Genomic DNA, 21,592 nt, shown 5'->3' with positions numbered 1-21,592 from the left:
TGACAGGTTCCCTTTAACATCGTACAACAATGTTACCATATTGATTGATTATTTTTTTTTTTTTGCATTGGTAGCAAGGTCTTTTTTTTTTTTTTTGTACTTTTAGAGAATATTTCTAGGAAGTGATTGATGTGTATGAAATTTTAATTTAAGTGTAAGAAGAATGCTAAAGTCCTGGGTAACGCTGGCATGTGAGCTATGTGTGCAGATTAATGCTTGGATCATTACGAGCACTGGTCATGAGGAAGAGTCATGTGTCTGTCCAATGGGAAATAAACAAGCTGTCAGGCCCTGATTTATCTCTTCCCCTTGCAGGGAGCGGTCATTGATGACATGGGCACAGTAGGATGCTTGGTCTGGGGCTCTGCTGATCAATTGATGCTCAGTGAGCACATGCTTTTCGTTATTGGGCCAAGCCTTTGATCAGTCTGCTGCACAGGAACACGCTTAATGCAGGGATTTAGCCAGACTAATCTAACCCTATGAAAGCGCCTGTTATTTGCAGTGCTTGGATGAATCCGGACCCACTGGGATGTGTGCAAGGTAATGAGGATGATGCTGGGACCTTGCTGATAATTTCCTGCTTTATTTGCTGTGGTTCTCCATGAACAAATAGCTGTAGATGAAAAGCTGCTGTAGATTATCCCAGGAAAGCTGTTATGGGACCATGATCATCTTTGTGTTCTGCGGCACAATAGACTGGGCGGACGTGTAGTGAAGTGCCAGGCCTTTCTTCACTGTACTGAGATGGAAAGTCGCTGCTGGCTGAAGCACGACACTGCATGCGTCTGTGCTGTGTATTCAGTATGCCGTCCCATGCGATGGCTCCAACCAAACACTGTAAATCTCTTTTCTGATTTTCCAATAAAGTACCCTGAAACATTATTCACGTTTATAACATGTCTAAAAGCGAAGTCATAAATGTCTTCTAGGTGAATGTCCCATCTTTGGGATCCGCCCTCGAGTCCAAGCCGAGATCTCAGCAGAGCATGTGCTGTCAATTCTTAGGTAGTCAACACAAGAAGGGGTTTCTTTCTAATAATGGATTAGAGTCTCCGAGGTGGGACACACACTTGTTAGAAGTATCTGATATGGGAATGCCCAAACATTTGTCGTCCTAGCACCTACTGTAATAGAGTATGTCTTGTGAAAAGCAAGGATTATTTTATGGAAATAAACTTCTTTTACACTTGCCTTGGTTTTGCGCCCCCAATAGATATCTATGCCGGTCATTCCATGTCAAGTGAACCAATGATTTTTACCACTATATTTTTAGTTCTTTTGAGATTTTGTTATTTGGTAATAGTGTGTCAGAGAATGCAAAATGTGAAGAAGAAAAAATTCTAGATATTTTTTTTTTTTTTTTTATTGATTTTCAAAGTTCGGAAAAAGTGCGAATTTCGGTGTTTCCTGCCTTTACATTTCTCCCCATAACTCAGGCTAGAAAAGAGATAGAGAAACAAAATAAACACCTTTCTACTCAGAACTGTACAGGCTTTCACCAGATATGTCACAAGAGTATCTTTGATAATATTTTACCTATGCGAACGCAAGCGCAAAACTTTTTAAAACGCATTTCCGAAAAAAAACGTTTAATTTAAAAAACTGCACATGTGCCTGCTATGCTCCTAGCCACATCTGTTCCAAAATACAAGCTGGGATCATGATGGGATCATATTTTAAAAAATAAAACTATTACAGTGTCAGTTCAAAAATCTTGATTTCAGATCTGTTCAGCCTGTGGCCTAACAGTGTGGGGTCTAGATTTGCCAAATAATCAGATTGCTAGATATTACTGTATTGTTTTTATGTTACAGCTTAGAAGCAGGAGAGGACAGAGGAGAAGCTTTGTTAGGGCTGAGGATGACCAGGGGTACACAGTGACTGCAGAGCAGATGACAGGCCGACAGCTCCTGCCTCCACAGACCGTATTCACACCAAATCTTATCACCCAGGCAACTCCTCAAATAGAGGGAGAAAAATATTCTTAACATCCAGTTCATGTATTGTACAAACCAGGACTACGAAGAGGAGGAGGAGAGTTTGTTATAACATCGGTTACAGGAAGCAGAACCCATCACAGCGACTCCTGGTTTGTACAATACATGAACTGGATGTTAAGAATATTTTTCTCCCTCCATTTGAGGAGTTGCCTGGGTGTTAAGATTTGGTGTGAATCTGGAGGCTGGAGCTGCCAGCCTGTCATCTGCTCTCCATTCACTGTCCACCCCTGAGAAAGCTTTCTCCTCTGTCCTCTCCTGCTTCTAAGGCTACTTTCACACTTCCGTCGGTACGGGGCCGTTGCCATGCGTCAGCCCGACGGACGTTGTCAAATAAATGAACAAAGGGGGCAGCGGATGCAGTTTTTCAACGCATGCCCCATTGTAATGTCCGGGGAGGAGAGGGGGCAGAGTTCTGGCCGCGCATGCGTGGTCAAAAATGGCGGACACGACGCACAAAAAGTTACATGGAACGTTTTTTTGTGCCGACGGTCCGCCAAAACATGACGCATCCGTCGCAAGACAGATGCGACGTGTGGCCATACTTCGCAATGCGTCGCCAATGCAAGTCTATGGAGAAAAAACGCATCCTGCGGGCAACTTTGCAGGATGCGTTTTTTCTCCAAAACGACGCATTGCGACGTAGGCACTTTGACGGAAGTGTGAAAGTAGCCTAAGCTGTAACATAATAAAACATCAATATCTAAAAATCTTGGATTATTTGGTAAATATAGGCTCCACACTTTTAGACTACAGGCTGAACAGATCTGAATTCAAGATTTTCGAATTGACACTGTAATAGTTATATTATTTTAAATATGATCCCATCACGATCCCCACTTGTATTTTGGTACAGATGTGGCTAGGAGCATAGCAGGCACATGGGCAGTTTTTGAAATTTTTAAATTAAACTTTTTTTCGGAAATGCTTTTTTAATATTTTCCATTCGCATGGGTAAAATACAAAAGGGAACCTGTCACCCCCCCCCCCTTCCCCCCCCCCCCCCCCCCCCCCAGTCGTTTGCAACTAAAAGAGCCACCTGGTGCAACTGTGGTAGATGTTTAGATGTTATGTCTCTTTCTCTGTCCCACAGCTGGATAGGACAAACCCATATGACTGGTGGCCTGAGGCTTTTTACAGGGGCTCTAGCACACCCTGGCCCCCACAAGTTGCCACCGTGCCTCCTGTGGGTATAGGGCGGATCAGTAACTTGAAATTAGCTGTCCTGCCGGTCTCTGGAGCAAGGCATAAAGGACTGTTGCTCCCTCGGTGTTCCGGCTACCGGATCCTGCGCCTCAGAAGGAGGCAGCCTGTGCAGGGCAGAACTCCTTCTGGTTTTCTCTCCTTTTGCTATGACTTCGTTTCTCACCCTCTACAATACAGTTCTCTGTTCGTGTCCTTTCTTGGGAACTGCCGCACGTGGGGCAGGCGCAGCTCCGTGTTTTTCTGTCTAGGCCTCTGACAGGATCCCACCCCTGTCAGGGACCCACTAACTGAGCGGAGCTCAGCTAGCAGCTGCCTGAGTGAAGCTCAGCCAGCTTCTGTCTGCCTCACTTCCTATCCAGACCACCAGTTTTACCTAATTGTGAAGAGTGCCCTAATAAATAGCATAGCTCCCCCTGGTGGACTGGAGTATGAAATGTGTTGCATGTTTGTGATACCTGGTAAAGAGATCTCCTTTATTGCCTTCAAACGTAACATCACTCCCCCCTAGAGGAGAACAGCATTACTGCAACGACCAGGACCCTGGGGCGCTGCACTTTGATCACTTACAACTAGTGTTGAGCATTCCGATACCGCAAGTATCGGGTATCGGCCAATACTTAGCGGTATCGGAATTCCGATACCGAGATCCGATACTTTTGTTGTATCGGGAATCTGTATCGGGATCAATATAATGTGTAAAATAAAGAATTAAAATAAAAAATATTGCTATACTCACCTCTCCGACGCAGCCTACACCTTACCGAGGAAACCGGCAGCCTTGTTTGCTTAAAATGCGCGCGTTTACTGCCTTCCGTGACGTCACGGCTTCTGATTGGTCGCGTGCCGCCCATGTGACCGCGACGCGACCAATCACAACAAGCCGTGATGTAATTTTCAGGTCCTGAATGCCTAATTCTAGGCATTCAGGACCTGAAAATTACGTCACGGCTTGTGATTGGTCGCGTGCCGCCCATGTGACCGCGACGCGACCAATCACAAGCCGTGTTGTAATTTTCAGGTCCTGAATGCCTAATTCTAGGCATTCAGGACCTGAAAATTACGTCACGGCTTGTTGTGATTGGTCGCGTCGCGGTCACATGGGCGGCACGCGACCAATCAGAAGCCGTGACGTCACGGAAGGCAGTAAACGCGCGCATTTTAAGCAAACAAGGCTGCCGGTTTCCTCGGTAAGGTGCAGGCTGCGTCGGAGAGGTGAGTATATCCCTATTTTTTATTTTAATTCTTTATTTTACACATTAATATGGATCCCAGGGCCTGAAGGAGAGTTTCCTCTCCTTCAGACCCTGGGAACCATCAGGGATACCGTCCGATACTTGAGTCCCATTGACTTGTATTGGTATCGGATTAGATCCGATACTTTGCCGGTATCGGCCGATACTTTCCGATACCGATACTTTCAAGTATCGGACGGTATCGCTCAACACTACTTACAACCCATTGCAGTGAAAAGGTTTATCTTGTATGTCCTTGCAGGGTGGCAACTTGCTAGCCAAGGGCATAAAAGATACATCGTGGATACTCATGGCCAGATCTCATCCTCTGTACTAGCTACAGCAGCGATACAGGGCTTGTTTTAAAGCGAAGAGTCTTGATCCAGCCCAAGATATCAAGATTAGAATTTGGTCAGTATTTCACATCAGTATTTGTAAGCCAAGTACTCTGGTACCTCAGGGCTTTGCAGAGGAAATTTGGCACTCCAAAACCAGTCCAGTAAAACAGCCCTCCTCCCCTCCTGAGGCTCTGTGTGCCACCACATATAGGGTATTGTCGTAGTTGACTCCTCTGGTGGCGGTTTATCTTGCCGAGGAACAAAGGAGTTGTCAGTCCAAAATAAGACATGCCAGATACTTCTCTCCCAACATGTTTTGTCTGGGGAAGGCAGGATGCCTCCATACACATTAGACTGCATGATAATATCGGTGGGTTTGGAGGAAGTCTATTCAGGCCACATGCATGCTTGACTGAGGGCACGTGTATGGAGAAGGTAGGGGGTTGGAATAGCTGTAGGCAGACAGCCATCTACAGCGCTTGTCCAGCTTTTGTTAAGGTCCCCAGGGAACAGTTTAGGAGTGTAGAAGGCCATTAGTGAGTTACCTAAATATTAGCTTTGAAGATTACTGGATTTCCTTTATTTCTTTTTCCATTTGAAATAACAGTTTGTGTCCTTAGAACTAGTAATCCAAGATTTGGGATGTGTGAATGGTACAAATGTAAGGATCTGTAATGCCCAGGAAGCCAATTGTTCTGTCCCTTGATATGTAAGATGAGGCGCCATGTTTGTTTACCCCATACCTGGCGGACATCGCTCCCTGCCGGTGGCTCTTCAGGATAATACTACATATGGTCGCTGCCTCCAGTGGTTTATTCAGAATTGTGAATATGATCTCCTTATTAATGTCATCACTTATCCTGTTTAGTCAGACTAATTTTTAAGCAGGAAGGGAAGTGTTTGCTATGATCGCCATCATAGTGGTGTCAGCCACAAATTACTCACAAATTACTGCATCACTTCTGACAAATCACCATGGTGTAATGTGCCGGTAATGCCTGACGGTAGCCGCCTCTTGGTGATGGGGCATCTCCTGTGCTTGGTTTCCTGTATTGTGATGTTACTATGTTCCTTCTTTTATAATGTTGCTTCTGGTCTTGTAGGGTCATTTATTTGTACTTAATTGCTTTTTGTGCTCCCTGGTTCATGGCCCCAGATTGCTTGCCAAACAATTGTTTCCCTCCCTCAATTCACCCGCGTTTTTATTTGTGGTGACACCCCTCATCCAGGACTGGTGATTTACATTAGTGTAATCCCAATTGTTTCCTGTAATGTTTGCCTCCCTGGACAGTGTAGCTAACAACAAGTGTACAGGAAAAACCAGCCATTCTTGTTTTGTGGGAGATTACAATTGGAAACATGCTGGCGAGCCTGTCGCATATGGCACTGCAGATCGGCTTCCGGTAACATGGAAATCACAGGTATATACAGCAGACTGTTCTAGAGTAGATGCCATCTCAGAGGGTGAGAGGAGCACTGGTGTGTTCGGCGTATAGGCCAGAGATCTTCCTGACATATACACCAAGCGTAATGCCGAGCCTATGGTGCATGGTAGTCTGTGGCTTTATATTGCACCAATGGCATTGTGTAAAGGCCAACCATAGATATGATGGATTGCTTCTATGTCTGTGCTAGGGATCATGAGCACGCCAAAGGATGCAGGATGTAAAGGACACCCTTTCTAAATGTGTGTTACCTTGTGACTACAAAATGGGGATAGTCTTATTTACACAATTTTATGTTTTCTCCATTGTAAAAGAGAATATGTCACCAGGTTTTTGCCTCCTAATCTGAAAGCAGCATGATGTAAGGGCAGACACTCTGATTCCAACCATGTATCGCTTATTGGGCTGCTTACTTTAAAAAAACTAATAAAGTCACTGTTTAATCAGCAGCAGATTATTACTAGAGAACTAGTAAACTTGCTACCAGGAAGCCATTCATGGTAGTCATCTCCTTATAACTCCGACACCAGCATTGATTGGCAGTTTTCTCTGTACAATGAGCATGACCAAAATGACAGTCAGCTCTGTGACACATCGCTGAAATTAGGGTCTCTGCTCCTACTTTTACTGTGGTCAGGGTACCAAAAACCTGGTAAGTCTATGTGCACACACTGCAGATTTGGGTGCAGAATTTTCTGCACAAAATCTGCATCTCCTGGCAGAAAACGCAGGTGCAGATTTGATGCGTTTTTCTTGCGGATTTTATGTTTGGTTTTTTTTCCTGCGGATTCAGTGCGTATTTCATGCGGTTTTTTTTTTGGTTTTTTTTACCACTGTGGATTACTATAATGGAAGAGTGCAGAAACGCTGCAGATCCGCACAAAAGTGACATGCTCCTTCTTTCAATCCGCTGCCTTTTCCGTGCGGAATTTTCCACACCATTAGAACAGCATTTTTTTTTTTCCCATATTGATTTACATTGTACTGTAAATCACTTTGCGGATCTGCAGCTTTTCTGCACGGAAATAAACGCTGCGGATCCGCAGTAAATCCGCAACATGTGCACATAGCCCAAGACTCCCTTTAGCTGCTTTAGTGAAAAGTCAAGATGTTGATTCCAATAATGTTTTTGCTGCAGTTTTGATAAAATTACTGTTTTCTCTGCTGCAGATCTAGCAGTTCTCTGAATACTGAGCACTGTATAACCCCCCGCCTACACCAATGGCAGTTTTCTGCTTAGGCTCAGTGTGTACAGAAAGCTGATAATCATTGGTGGGGGCTGGATTATATAAGCTGATGAATATAGAGGACTACCTGGCAGGAGATTACTAGTCCTCTAGTGATGATCTCCTGCTAAGTCATTATATCAAAACTACAGGAAGCGGTCCAGTAAGTGAACACATGACTGGTATCGGGGTCTCTGTCTCTGCATTCTGCTGCTCCTAGATTAGGTTTCAATAATCTAGTGCCAGATTCCCTTTCGTTGGCACATGCATGCCAGGTGCTGTTCTCTGATGACCAGTTTTACAGGTATTCTTGTGTTGCGTGTTGAGGAATGAAGAATTCATTTTCTAGCCTGTTAATATTAATGACTTGTCTCTGGTTCTTAATGAGCAGATGGTAGTGCAGCACTGTACCAATTTGTAATGAGTAGGATGAACATTTGCTTCCACTTCTGGCCTGGCACAGGATTTGCTGGAAGCACATTCTCATGCAATTAGAGCTGTCAATCACAAAATCTCAACATTACATAATTCAGAATGACAGTGCGACTGTGAAGTTACAGATTAGCACTTGGGCCCCAATTCTTTAAGATTAGCGTTTCGTACCCCAGACTTGGTGTGAGGCGTTCTGGAATAACAGGTGCAATCCACTTTATGAATTGGGTGCATCTCATCAGTAGCGTGCATCTGGGTTTTCTGACAAACGCTTTGATGAATCAGGGCATGAGGGTATGTGCATACTATCAGTAAATGCTGCGTGTTGGACACTGCATGCTTGTTCCAGATGTTACAGCATAGTGGATGGGATTTCAAGAAATCCCATGTCCACTATGTGTCCACAGACCGTTGCGGCTCACCCGAGGAGATGGACATGTGGTGCATCTCTCCAGACCGCATGCATGTCTATTTCTCTTGCGAAGACACTGGTCTCCGCAAGTGGAATTTCATCCATAGAATGTATGGAACGCGGTGAATCCACACAGTTCAGTGAACTCATGCGGATTCACCTGCGTTGAACAGACTGCTGCGCTTTGGCTGCACCGAACATGCAATGCGTCCAAAGCTTCCACTTCAGGATCCTCTGCACATGCCCTTAATGTTGTTTGTTGCACAGCTCCTAGCTACAGTGCAGAAAATAAGTACCGTATATACTGAAGTATAAGCCGAGGCACCTAATTTTACCACAAAAAAAAAAGGGAAAACTTATTGACTCGAATATAAGCTGGGTATGCATTATCCCCTCACCCCTGTCCTGGTATGATTGGTCCCATCAAAAAACATAGAAACATTATACTTACCTTTCTGCTCTCCCTCGCGCGTCTTGTTCTCTTACTAGCAGCTGCTTTATGCTTGTAAGCAGCTCATAGCAGGGATGTCATGCGCTGCTCACAAGCAGAGCACAACTGCCGGAATACTCACCGCTGCTCAGGCCGGAACTATGTGTGTGTGGGGAAAGTGAGTATTTATTGCTATTAAATAGTGTGCACAGTGTCAGTCACCAGGCGGTCACATGTGCCACTACTTAAGAGAAATGATTATTCACCTCTCTCCACACCCATTGGAGTGGAGAGAAGTGAATATTCATTACTCTTAAGTAGCGGGCACATGTGACCGCCCTGCAGCTGCAGGAGTCGGCTGCTGTGGCTGACAGTGCACGCTATTACAGAGACATGAATATTCATTGCCAGTGCATTGAATATTCATTTCTCTTTAGCAGCGAGCACAGGAGTTAGCCGCAGTAACCAGCTCCTGCTTCCTGTGCTGCTCCCCTACATGTTCTGGACCCTCATTCGACTATAAGCCGAGGGGGCGTTTTCAGCACCAAAAAAATGTGCTGAAAAACTCGGCTTATACTCGAGTTTATACGGTATTTGGTACTTCCAATTTTGCACATTTTCTCACCTGCAGAGAATAGGGAGTTCTGTAATTTTTATTATAGGTACACTTCAACTGTGAGACACAGAATCTTTAAAAAAAAAAAACCCAGAAAACCACATTGTATGATTTTTACATTAAGTAAGTATTTGATATGAAGCGCCCGCCAGGGCCGTGGGGTACTCGGGCTCGGTCCAACGGTTCTTACGGGGGTGGTCACGGCAGCAGTGGCCCTGGGCATCCAATATAAGTCAAGGGGAATAAAGTTTATGGGGAGATTGTTCGGGATGCCACCCGTGGTGTTCGGCAATAGGGAAATGGCTGACCCTGCGGTTTAAGTCCACTGAGGCAGATGGTGACGCAGCAGAGATGTTTCAGCTCTCCATGGGTAGAGCTAGGCCCCAGGGCAGTTATGGTGTTAACGTTGATGGTGGATGTTGTGGTGCAGTGACGCAGCAATAATTCAGAGGACACAGCAGGGGGCATATTCCACACTCTACTCACCGTTCAATGATATTCCTCAGCCGGGGTGCTGTGTCCTCCAGGTCAGTGGTTAGGTCAGTTCTCAAGTAGTTTGGGATGGACTTTGCCAGGACCCCTTTATGTTCCTTTCCTGGCCGTCTCTCTGCGCTCTCTCCTCTCCTGCGCCTTCACACAGTGTCCCAAGCCAGCAGCCTTGGATCTTGTCGGGTGACATCTGTCTAGTCCCCTTGGTCCTATCCGGCTGCCTTTTCGGCGAATGTGTTGGATGTGGCTGCAGCACTTGCAGATACTGCAGCCTCCAGTTGGCTAGCTGAGTCTTGCAGTCCTCCACTAGTTTGAGGGCCAGATCCCTCACTGTGACCTGGTCCCTCCACCCGACTATGGTCGGCGTAGATGCGGGCCCCACGGGTGGATTCCTCACTACCCGTACCCTTAGGACCCCTTCTTCCTCTCTGAAGCCTTTCCTTCTCACTCCTTCCTTTTCTCTCACTTCCCTGTTTGTCTGGGGACGAGCTTCTGGCTCCTTCTGTCCCCTCAGATGACTCTCCTCGTCCTTTCTCTCTTCTCCACTCTCTCTGGCTCCTTCCCTTCTCTACTTTCTCCACCCACACCCTCTACTCAGCTCCTCCCCAGCCTTGAGAGGTCTAGTGTTGGGGGTGTGTGTGACTCCTGGGTAGTGCCCCCTCCTTACCTGAGAGCGGAGTACCACACCTCTGACCGAGGTCCAGTACCTTTGTGGCGACTGGACCTCGGGCGCCACAGATGCAATAGAAAACAGAACTTAATATTTTGGCACAGAAACCTTTGTTTGCAATTTGAGGTCAGACGTTTCCTGTAGTTCTTGACCAAGTTTGCACACACAGCTAGGTCGCTTCAGGAGCTTGAAATGCTTCTTGCGGTCGTCCTGTCCCCTTTGCAGAAAAGCACCCCCAAAGTATGATGTTTCCCCTACCATGCTTCACGGTTGGGAAGGTGTTCTTGGAGTTGTACTCGTCCTTCTTCCTACTCCAAGCATGGCACGAGGAGTTGATACCAAAAAGTTCTATTTTGCTCTCATCTGACCACATGACCTCTCATGCCTCCTCTGGATCATTCAGATGATCATTGGTGAACTATAAACAGGCCTGGACATGTGCTGGCGTGAGTAGGGAGACCTTGCATGCCCTGCAAGATTGTAATCCATGATGATGTAGCGTGTTACTAACAGTAATGTTTGAGACTGTGGTCCCAGCACTCTTCAAGTCATTGACCAGGTCCTTCTGTGTTGTCCTGGGCTGATTCCTGACCTTTCTCAGAATCATTATTACCGCATGAGGCAAGATCTTGTATGAAGCCCCAGACTGAGGAAGAGTGACAGTCATCTTGTGTTTCTTCCATTTTCTAATAATTGTGCCAACAGTTGTTGCCTTCTCACCAAGCTGCTTGCCAATTGTTCCATAGCCCATTCTAGCCTTGTGCAGGTCAACAACTTTGTCCCTGGTGTCCTTAGACATGATTTTGGTCTTGGCCATGGTGAAGTTGGAGTGTGATTGTGTGTGGACAGGTGTCTTTTAGTGAGGTAAAAAGTTTAAACAGGTGCAATTAATACAGGTAATGAGTGCAGAGTAGGAGGGCTTCTTAAAGAAAAACTAAGAGGTCTGTGAGAGCCACAATTCTTGCTGGTTGGTGGGTGATCAAATACTTATTTCATGCAGTAGTATGAAATTTAGTTTCAATCAGCTGAAGTATACTTACGATAAAAATAAAGAGCTCTCCATTCTTTGTAGGTGTGAAAACTTGCAAAATCGGCAGTGTATCAAATACTTACCGTATTTTTCGCACTATAAGATGCACCGGACCATAAGAAGCGCCCCAATTTTTGGGTGGAAAATGGCAGAAAAAAGATTTTATTTATTTATTTTTATTTTTTTTGCTATAAGATGGGGGTCTGTCTTATTGTCTGAATTTAAGGTATCTTACCTGAGGGCCGGCGGTAGGTCACCAGAGGCATGGTCCCTTCCTCAGGAAGCCAGCGGTGGCAGAAGTGGGGCAAAGCTGCAGTCACGGGTTATCCCAGCGGTGCGATGCTGCAGGGTCCCTTCCTCAGGATGCCGGCAGCAGAAATGTGGCGATGTTGCGGCCCGGTGTCCACGTTTAGCAGAGTGTATCACCGGTTTCTCGGCGGCCATCTTACTAAGGCGCTTGTGCAGATTGAGATCTCGGCTGCATCAAAATGGCTGCTGAGATCTCAATCTGTGCACACACAGCCTCCAGCAGCACACTGCTTCAGGCAGATGGCTGCAGGGAAACCAACGATGCACTCCGCACTGCCGACACCAAGACTCAGCATCGCCACACCTCTGCTGCCGCCGGTTCCCTGAGGAAGGGACGCTGCTATACACTGCGGCAACCCCCCCCCGGTAAGCCTGCGTTCGGGCTATTAGATGCACCCCTCCATTTTCCTCCCATTTTTTTGGGGAAAAAAGTGCGTCTTAGTCTGAAAAATACGGTATTTTCCCAACTGTATATTTGCATCTTGTTTAGGCTCAGCCACATGGGAAGTGGAAGTTCTCATGCGATAATATGCTCAGCAGTAGCTACTGTAAGGTGCGTACACTCATGCGATAATATGCCCAGCAGTCGCTACTGCAAGGTGCGTACACTCATGCGATAATATGCTCAGCAGTAGCTACTGTCAGGTGCGTACACTCACGCGATAATATGCTCAGCAGTAGCTACTGTCAGGTGCGTACACTCATGCGATAATATGCTCAGCAGTAGCTACTGTCAGGTGCGTACACTCATGCGATAATATGCCCAGCAGTCGCTACTGCAAGGTGCGTACACTCATGCGATAATATGCTCAGCAGTAGCTACTGTCAGGTGCGTACACTCACGCGATAATATGCTCAGCAGTAGCTACTGTCAGGTGCGTACACTCATGCGATAATATGCTCAGCAGTAGCTACTGTCAGGTGCGTACACTCATGCGATAATATGCCCAGCAGTAGCTACTGTAAGGTGCGTACACTCATGCGATAATATGCTCAGCAGTAGCTACTGTCAGGTGCGTACACTCACGCGATAATATGCTCAGCAGTAGCTACTGTAAGGCGCGTACACTCATGCGATAATATGCTCAGCAGTAGCTACTGTCAGGTGCGTACACTCACGCGATAATATGCTCAGCAGTAGCTACTGTAAGGCGCGTACACTCATGCGATAATATGCTCAGCAGTAGCTACTGTCAGGTGCGTACACTCACGCGATAATATGCTCAGCAGTAGCTACTGTAAGGCGCGTACACTCATGCGATATGCTCAGCAGTAGCCATTGTCAGGATGGATGATGTGGCATCTGTCTGCCATAATGATCCATTGCAGAAAAAGTACAAAATAGCTCAGCATGTATTCCTATCCCGCATTTCAAAATGACCCACCTCTGAAACAGCATCTTGGGCTACTTTCACACTGGCGTTAACTGCATTACATCGCAATGCGTCGTTTTGCCAAAAAATCGCATCCTGCAAAAGTGCTTGCAGGATGCGTTTTTTCTGCATTGACTAACATTAGCGACGCAATGACACACGTCGCAACCGTCGTGCGACGGTTGCGCCGTGCTGTGGCGGACCGTTGGGAGCAAAAAACGTTACATGTAACGTTTTTTGCTCCCGACGGTCCGCTTTTTCCGACCGCGCATGCGCGGCCGGAACTCCGCCCCCACCTCCCCGCACTTCCCCGCACCTCACAATGGGGCAGCGGATGCGCTGGAAAAATGCATCCGCTGCCCCCGTTGTGCGGCGGAGACAACGCTAGCGTCGGGGACCTCGGCCCGACGCACCGCGACGGGCCGAGCCCGACGCTAGTGTGAAAGTAGCCTTATTTGTATCCAGCTGATGTTGGGCAAGACACAGCAGTATGGCTACAGAAGCCATGACACAGGTGTGAACATGGCCTTACATGGCAACTACAGAAAGGTGAACTAGGTCTGTTTCCAGGAAGCACTATCTCTTTACAGGATTTTTATCCCTCACCCAACTCCTTCTTTGAAGGTTCCTTTCAGTGTGCTGTGTATCTGATATTCATTTACTAACCAGTTCTTTTATTTGCTTGTTGTTGCTTATGAACCCAATTTTAATTGATTTTAATTCAAGCTTGTTCTAAAGTATAACCTGTACAAAGCAATCAACCTGAACAGGCAGACCTGCAGTGTAAAGTATGAGGGAGGACGATCAAGCTACAGGTGCTTCTCACAAAATTAGAATATAATCAAAAAGTTAATTTATTGCAGTTCAATACAAAAAGTGAAAACTCATGTATTATATATAGTCATTACAAACAGAGTGATCTATTTTGTGTTTATTTCTGTTAATGTTGATGCTTATGGCTTAGCCAATTAAAATCCAAAAGTCATTATCTCAGTAAATCAGAATAATTAAGAAAAACACCTGCAAAGGAATCCTGAACATTTAAAAAGGTCCCTTAGTCTGTTTTCAGTAGGCTCCACAATCACGGGGAAGACTGCTGACTTGACAGATGTCCAGAGGGCAGTCATTGACACACTCCACAAGGAGGGTAAGCCACTAAAGTCATTGCTAGTAGAAGCTGGCTCTTCACAAAGTGCTGAATCCAAGCATATTAATGGAAAGATGAGTGGAAGGAAAAAGTGTGGTAGAAAAAGGTGCACAAGCAACCAGGATAACCGCGGCCTTGAAAGGATTAGGAAAAGGCCATTCAAATATTTGGGGGGAGATTTACAAGGTGTGGACTGCTGCTGGAGTCATTGCGTCAAGAGCCACCACGCACGCACGCGTATCCAGAACATGGGCTACAAGTGTCCCATTCCTTGTGTCAAGCCACTCATGACCAATAGACAATGCCAGAAGCTTCTTACCTGGGCCAAGGAGAAAAAGAACTGGACTGTTGCTCAATGGTCCAAGGTGTTGTTTTCCGATAATACTTGGCATTTCATTTGGAAATCAAGGTCCCAGAGTCTGGAGGAAGAGTGGAGAGGCACACAACCCAAGCTACTTGAGGTCTAGTGTGAAGTTTGCACAATCAGTGAGGGTTTGGGGAGACATGTCATCTGCTGGTGTAGGTCCTCTGTTTTTTTTATCAAGACCAAAATCAGCACAGCTGCCAACAAACTTTTTGTAGCTGAAAACTTCATTCTCCATCAGGACTTGGCACCTGTCCACACTGCCAAAAGTGCCAATACCTGGTTTACAAACAACATTATCACTGGGCTTGATTAGCCAGCAAACTCTCCTCGCCTTACCAGGGCTGTGGAGTCAGTAAGCCAAACCTCCAACTCCTCAAGTTCCATGACACCGACACCAGCAAAATGGACTCCAACTCCACAGCCCTGCACCTTACCCCCATAGTGAATCTATGGGGTATTGGCAATAGGACGATGAGACACCAGACCCAACAATGCAGATGAGCTGAAGGCTGCTATCAAAGCAACCTGGGCTTCCATAACACCTCAGCAGTGCCGCAGGCTGATCGCCTCCATGCCACACTGCATTGATGCAGAAGGAGCCCTGACCAAGTATTGAGTGCATTTACTGAACATACATTTTGGATTTAAAAATCATTTTTCAAGCTGGTTTTAATAAAGCATTCTAATTTACTGAGATAATGACTTTTGGGTTTCATTGGCTGTAAGCCATAATCATCAACATTAAGAGAAATAAACACTTGAAATAGATCACTCTGTGTGTAATGACTCTATATAACGAGTGTCACTTTTGTATTGAAGGGCTGAATTTAACTTTTTGATATTCTAATTTTGTGAGAAGCACCTGTAAGCTTAGGTAAAATTTCTAAACTGGTTTTGCAACCATAGTGTGATAAAGAGCATGGGACAAAAGAAATAAAACTTTTCTTTAATAGCTATGTATGACCTTGCTGGGCATGAAATGGGTAGAATCCTGCCTTTCATGAGGGTGCCGGGGCCGATATTGGGAGCTGTAAGGCTAAGTGCACACATTGCAGAATTGCCGCGGAAATTTCCGCGGAAATTCTGCAGCTCCTGCCGCGGGTATATCGCATGCAGAATTGGCATGCATATACCCGCAGAAAACTAGCGTTTTCCAAGCGATCTGTAGCATCGCTTGGAAAACAGATTGACAGGTTGGTCACACTTGTCAAACAGTGTTTGACAAATGTGACCAACTTTTTACTATAGATGCTGCCTATGCAGCATCTATAGTAAAAGGTAGAATGTTAAAAATAATAAAAAAAAAATAAAAAAAATGGTTATACTCACCCTCTGGTTGCCCGATCTGCTGAGCGGCTTCCGTTCCTATAGCTGGGGTGTGTGCAGGACCTTCCATTGACGTCGCGGTCACGTGACCGCGACGTCATCGCAGGTCCTTCACACACCCCAGCTATATAGGAACGGAAGCCGCTCAGCAGATCGGGCCACCAGAAGGTGAGTATATCTCTATTTTTTATTTTAATTCTTTTATTTTTTACCAATTATATGGTGCCCAGTCCGTGGAGGAGAGTCTCCTCTCCTCCACCCTGGGTACCAACCGCACATTATCTGCTTACTTCCCGCATGGTGTGCACAGCCCCGTGCGGGAAGTAAGCAGATCAATGCACTCCTATGTGTGCAGAATCGCTGCGATTCCGCAAATTTAATGAACATGCTGCGTTTTTTTTCTGGAATGCGATTCCGCTCAGGAAAAAAATGCAGCATGTGCACAAAAAATGCGGATTGCATTCTGTTACATAGGATGCTTAATGTTAGCGTTTTTTTCACGGTTTTATAGCGGTTTTATAGCGAAAAACCGTGAAAAAAACGCGAAAAATATGCTACGTGTGCACACAGCCTAAAGGTTGCATGTGCATTTTTTTTTTATTGCCTTGGCTCCTCTGTCTGGAAATGAAAAGCTTCAGTAGTCTGGAGAACTTGGCAACCATATGGCTTTGTACTTTAGCAGTGTGCTTCCGTCCTCTCAGGCGTGCAATGTGCTAATCAGTGTTTGCCTAGAAGTAGGTCAGCTTACAATGCTGCTAAGGCTGGCATGACTTCATGCCACAGCAATGTGCAGGACAAAAGCGGGTTTACATTCCATGTATCTGGGGATTGACCTGTCTCGTACACCACGGGATCACTTCAGTTCTACCTGTAGGACCGGTGATCCCCTTTTTTTTTTTTTTCCCCCCCTCTATTTCGGGATTTATTTATTTTTAGCCATTTGTTCTTTGTCCTTGAGTATAGCCATCTGTTGTAGGGAGGAAATGGCTGCTACTCCGTGTCCTCTTATATGGAGACATGGCTGCTGCACAGTTTGTTGAACACGTACCCTAGGAAATCATGACTTGCACTCTCCTTATTGTCAGTTTTCCCTTAGTGGGAGGACGCTAACTGGTATGATGCCCCCAGGAATATAAGTTCCTGCTCTCCTTTCTCTCTAGCATGACTGTAGCTTCTGCATTATACAGCAATTCTGAGCAGTGTAGCTGTGAATCCTGCACTGGGGTGGAAATGCTTAAGGCCCCCATACACATTAGAGTAACATCGTCTGAACCTGGGATTGCACAGTAGAATTTGTTAAACATTTGTAGGTTAAGGCTATGTGCACATGTCCGGAATTGCCGTGGCAATTCCTGCAACTGTGCCGCGGGTAAAACACATGCGGAATTGGCATGCGTTTTCTCGCTAAACACTAGCGTTTTACAAGTGTAATTAGCTTGCAGAATGCTAGCGTTTTCCAAGCGATCTGTACCGTCTCTTGGAAAACTGATTGCCAGGTTGGTCACACTTGTCAAACATTTTGTTTGGCAAGTGTGACCAACTTTTTACTATTGATGCTGCCTATGCAGCATCAATAGTAAAAGGATCAAATGATAAAAATAATCAAAAAATAAATCGTGATATTCTCACCTTCCGGCGTCCCTCGCAGCGTTCACGCTCCTCGCGATGCTTCCGTTTCCAATAATGCCTAGCGGCAATGACTTCTAATGACGTAGCATCTCGCGAGACCGCACGTCATTGCCGCAAAGCATCCCTGGGAACGGAAGCATCGCGAGGAGCGGGAACGCTGCCGAGGGACGCCGGAAGGTGAGAAGTCGTGATATTATTATTCTAATTCATTATTTATTTATTTTTGTAAACAATTATATGGTTCCCAGGGCCTGGAGGAGAGTCTCCTCACCTCCACCCTGGGTACCAACTGCACATGATCCGCTTTCTTCCCGCATGGTGGGCATAGCTACATGCAGAAAGTAAGCGGATCAATGCATTCCTATGTGTGCGGAATCCCCGTGATTCCGCACAAGGAATGAACATTCCAAGTTTTTTTCCGGAATGCAATTACACCGCGATAAAAAACGCAACATGTGCACAAAAATTGCGGATTACATTCTAATAATAAGATGCTTAATGTATGTATTTTTTTCGTGGTTTTATTGCGTTTTTATAGCAAAAAAAAACACGAAAAATCCTGAACTTGTGCACATAGCCTAATAGTGTTCTAAAGCTGTACCGCCGCTGTACTAAAAGCTTGGCTACTAGGAGGAAATTACCGTATTTTCCGGCGTATAAGACGACCCCCCAACTTTACCAGTTAAAAAATAAAATCTTCTTAAAAGTTGGGGGTCTTCTTATACACCGTATGTCGTCTTATAGGGCCGGTGAATATGTGCCTTTTGGGGGGGGGGGGAGTGATCCTGATGAGGACGAGGGGGCGTCTCACAGGAAAGTGAGTATCCCCCATTACCTTATCATAGCGCTGCAGCGTGGGGTCTCTGTGCTGGGAGCGGCGGCTGCTGTGCTGTGGCGGCTCCTCTTCTGCAGTGTGGGGCCTCTGGTGCTGTGGGGCAGTGGCGGCGGCGTATCTTCATGCAGTCGGGGCTCCTCCGGCATCTCAGCCTGGAAGCCCCGCCGGCAACTCCATCGGTACAATGCGGTCAGGTGGCCTCCGGGAAAATGGCCGCTGCTCAGATTCAGATCTCGTCCCGAGATCTCGGGAGACGAGATCTGAATCTGAGCAGCGGCCATTTTCCCGGAGGCAGCTCAATAGGTGCGATGCGGTGGCCCGGCCGCTGGGGGCTGTGCATGCTCAGATTCAGATCTCGTCCCGAAATCTCGGGACACGAGATCTGAATCTAAGCAGCGGCCATTTTCCCGGAGGCCAGCGCATTACACCGATGGAGTTGCCGGCGGGGCTTCTAGGCTTTGAGATGCCGGAGGAGCCCCGACTGCATGAAGATACGCCACCGCCCCACAGCACCAGAGGCCCCACACTGCAGAAGAGGAGCCGCCACAGCACAGCACAGCACAGCAGCCGCCGCTCCCAGCACAGAGACCCCACGCTGCAGCGCTATGATAAGGTAATGGGGGATACTCACTTTCCTGTGAGACGCCCCCTCGTCGTCATCAGGATCACTCCCCCCCCCCCCACCCACCATATACACCCGGCGTACAAGGCGATTCCCGGCGTACAAGACGACCCCCGACTTTTAAGAAGATTTTCAGGGGTTAAAAAGTCGTCTTGTACGCCGGAAAATACGGTAACTATATTCCTCCTCCAGCTTTTAGATAGAGGTGCGGTCGACGCAGCTACAGTCACCACTCAGTATACAGTGTGCGATGGCTGTAAGCAGTCCCCAGCACATTGAATGACGGCTCTCTGTAGCACATGAGTGCTCAGCAGGCAGTCAGTCAGTGCCGGGGCGTGCTTACAGCCACCACTAGCAGTATATTGAGCGGTGAGTGACTACCGGAGGCTTCTGGGAAGAATAGAGTAAATTTCCTCCTGGTAGCCGGCTTTAAGTGCAGTGGCCAAGCAGCTTCAAAATGCCATTAACCTGTAGATAAACCCCATATCTGCAGGTTAATAGGTTTTGTGGACATTACTGGATCCCTTTAATTAATCTGCCCTGTAATGTCTTTTAATGACTACTGCAAACTCAGAATAATTCGAAGGTAGGTGAGGATGCAATCCCAAGAATATTGGTGAACTAAAGGCGCATGTATATCTGTACTTGACTAAGGAACTTGGAATATTTTGTGGTTGAATGTAGTTTTGTACCTTTAGAGGGGCTTTGTGGTACATCATTAAAACAGAACATACAAATTGTTTAAACCATTGTTTTATTTCTGTCCTTTTTAGAGGAAAATTTGCTGTGGTCCGAAAATGTATTGAAAAAGAAACCGAGAAAGAGTTTGCAGCAAAGATTATGAGAAAGCGGAGAAAGGGCCAGGACTGTCGTATGGAAATCCTGCATGAGATTGCAGTCTTGGAGCTGGCTAAAGACAACCCTTGGGTCATCAAGCTGCATGAAGTGTATGAAACGGCAAGTGAAGTGATCCTCGTCTTAGAATAGTAAGTAAAGCCTTAATGTTCATCAGAACAGTCCTGTATAGCCATGTCTCTGGGCCACACTGCGCTCATCAGCAGTGGCATAAGGATAATGCCATGTCTCTGGGCCACACTGCGCTCATCAGCAGTGGCATAAGGATAATGCCATGTCTCTGGGGCACACTGCGCTCATCAACAGTGGCATAAAGATAATGCCATGTCTCTGGGGCACACTGCGCTCATCAACAGTGGCATAAAGATAATGCCATGTCTCTGGGGCACACTGCGCTCATCAACAGTGGCATAAGGATAATGCCATGTCTCTGGGCCACACTGCGCTCATCAGCAGTGGCATAAGGATAATGCCATGTCTCTGGGGCACACTGCGCTCATCAGCAGTGGCATAAGAATAATGCCATGTCTCTGGGGCACACTGCGCTCATCAACAGTGGCATAAAGATAATGCCATGTCTCTGGGGCACACTGCGCTCATCAACAGTGGCATAAAGATAATGCCATGTCTCTGGGGCACACTGCGCTCATCAGCAGTGGCATAAGGATAATGCCATGTCTCTGGGGCACACTGCGCTCATCAGCAGTGGCATAAGGATAATGCCATGTCTCTGGGGCACACTGCGCTCATCAACAGTGGCATAAGGATAATGCCATGTCTCTGGGGCACACTGCGCTCATCAGCAGTGGCATAAGGATAATGCCATGTCTCTGGGGCACACTGCGCTCATCAGCAGTGGCATAAGGATAATGCCATGTCTCTGGGGCACACTGCGCTCATCAGCAGTGGCATAAGGATAATGCCATGTCTCTGGGGCACACTGCGCTCATCAGCAGTGGCATAAGGATAATGCCATGTCTCTGGGGCACACTGCGCTCATCAGCAGTGGCATAAGGATAATGCCATGTCTCTGGGGCACACTGCGCTCATCAACAGTGGCATAAGGATCATGCCATGCCTCTGGGGCACACTGCGCTCATCAACAGTGGCATAAAGATAATGCCATGTCTCTGGGGCACACTGCGCTCATCAGCAGTGGCATAAAGATAATGCCATGTGTCTGGAGCACACTGCGCTCATCAGCAGTGGCATAAGGATAATGCCATGTCTCTGGGGCACACTGCGCTCATCAGCAGTGGCATAAGGATAATGCCATGTCTCTGGGGCACACTGCACTCATCAGCAGAGGCATAAGGATGATGGCTGCGACGGGGACTTGGGTACTACATATTGTTAGCCATTGCCTACCAGTGGATGGCTAATTCCTTACTATACTACTTTGCTATTTTTAATGAATACTGGAAGTTTCTATGCTTTCTTAAGTCTTGTACAGTATGATGTAATCAGTCATTGGATCATTGGTCGGCAATGGTGAATCTTTTTCTCTAGGGCCCATGTGCATCCTTTACTAAGCTGCTGTCCGACATTTTGTGCTCAGATGGGTGACGTACTGGTGATAAGTTGCTTGTGTAGAGTTGTACTT

At 46.5% G+C, this 21,592-nt stretch overlaps 1 protein-coding gene across 2 annotated transcripts in view; it reads left to right on the top strand.

Moving 5' to 3' along the window:
- STK17A (serine/threonine kinase 17a) overlaps positions 1-21,592 on the top strand; it is a 43,797-nt gene that overhangs the window by 3,492 nt on the left and 18,713 nt on the right. For both annotated transcript variants that reach the window (XM_077269165.1, XM_077269166.1), the window contains one exon: positions 19,908-20,120. In XM_077269165.1, coding sequence (XP_077125280.1) covers positions 19,908-20,120 — 213 coding nt within the window. The remainder of the gene's footprint in view (positions 1-19,907; positions 20,121-21,592) is intronic.

The sequence above is a fragment of the Ranitomeya variabilis genome, chromosome 6 (assembly GCF_051348905.1).
Source record: "Ranitomeya variabilis isolate aRanVar5 chromosome 6, aRanVar5.hap1, whole genome shotgun sequence".
Lineage (NCBI taxonomy): Eukaryota > Metazoa > Chordata > Amphibia > Anura > Dendrobatidae > Ranitomeya > Ranitomeya variabilis.
Note: the sequence above shows the minus strand (reverse complement) of the source record. Positions and strands in the feature narration are given on the sequence as shown.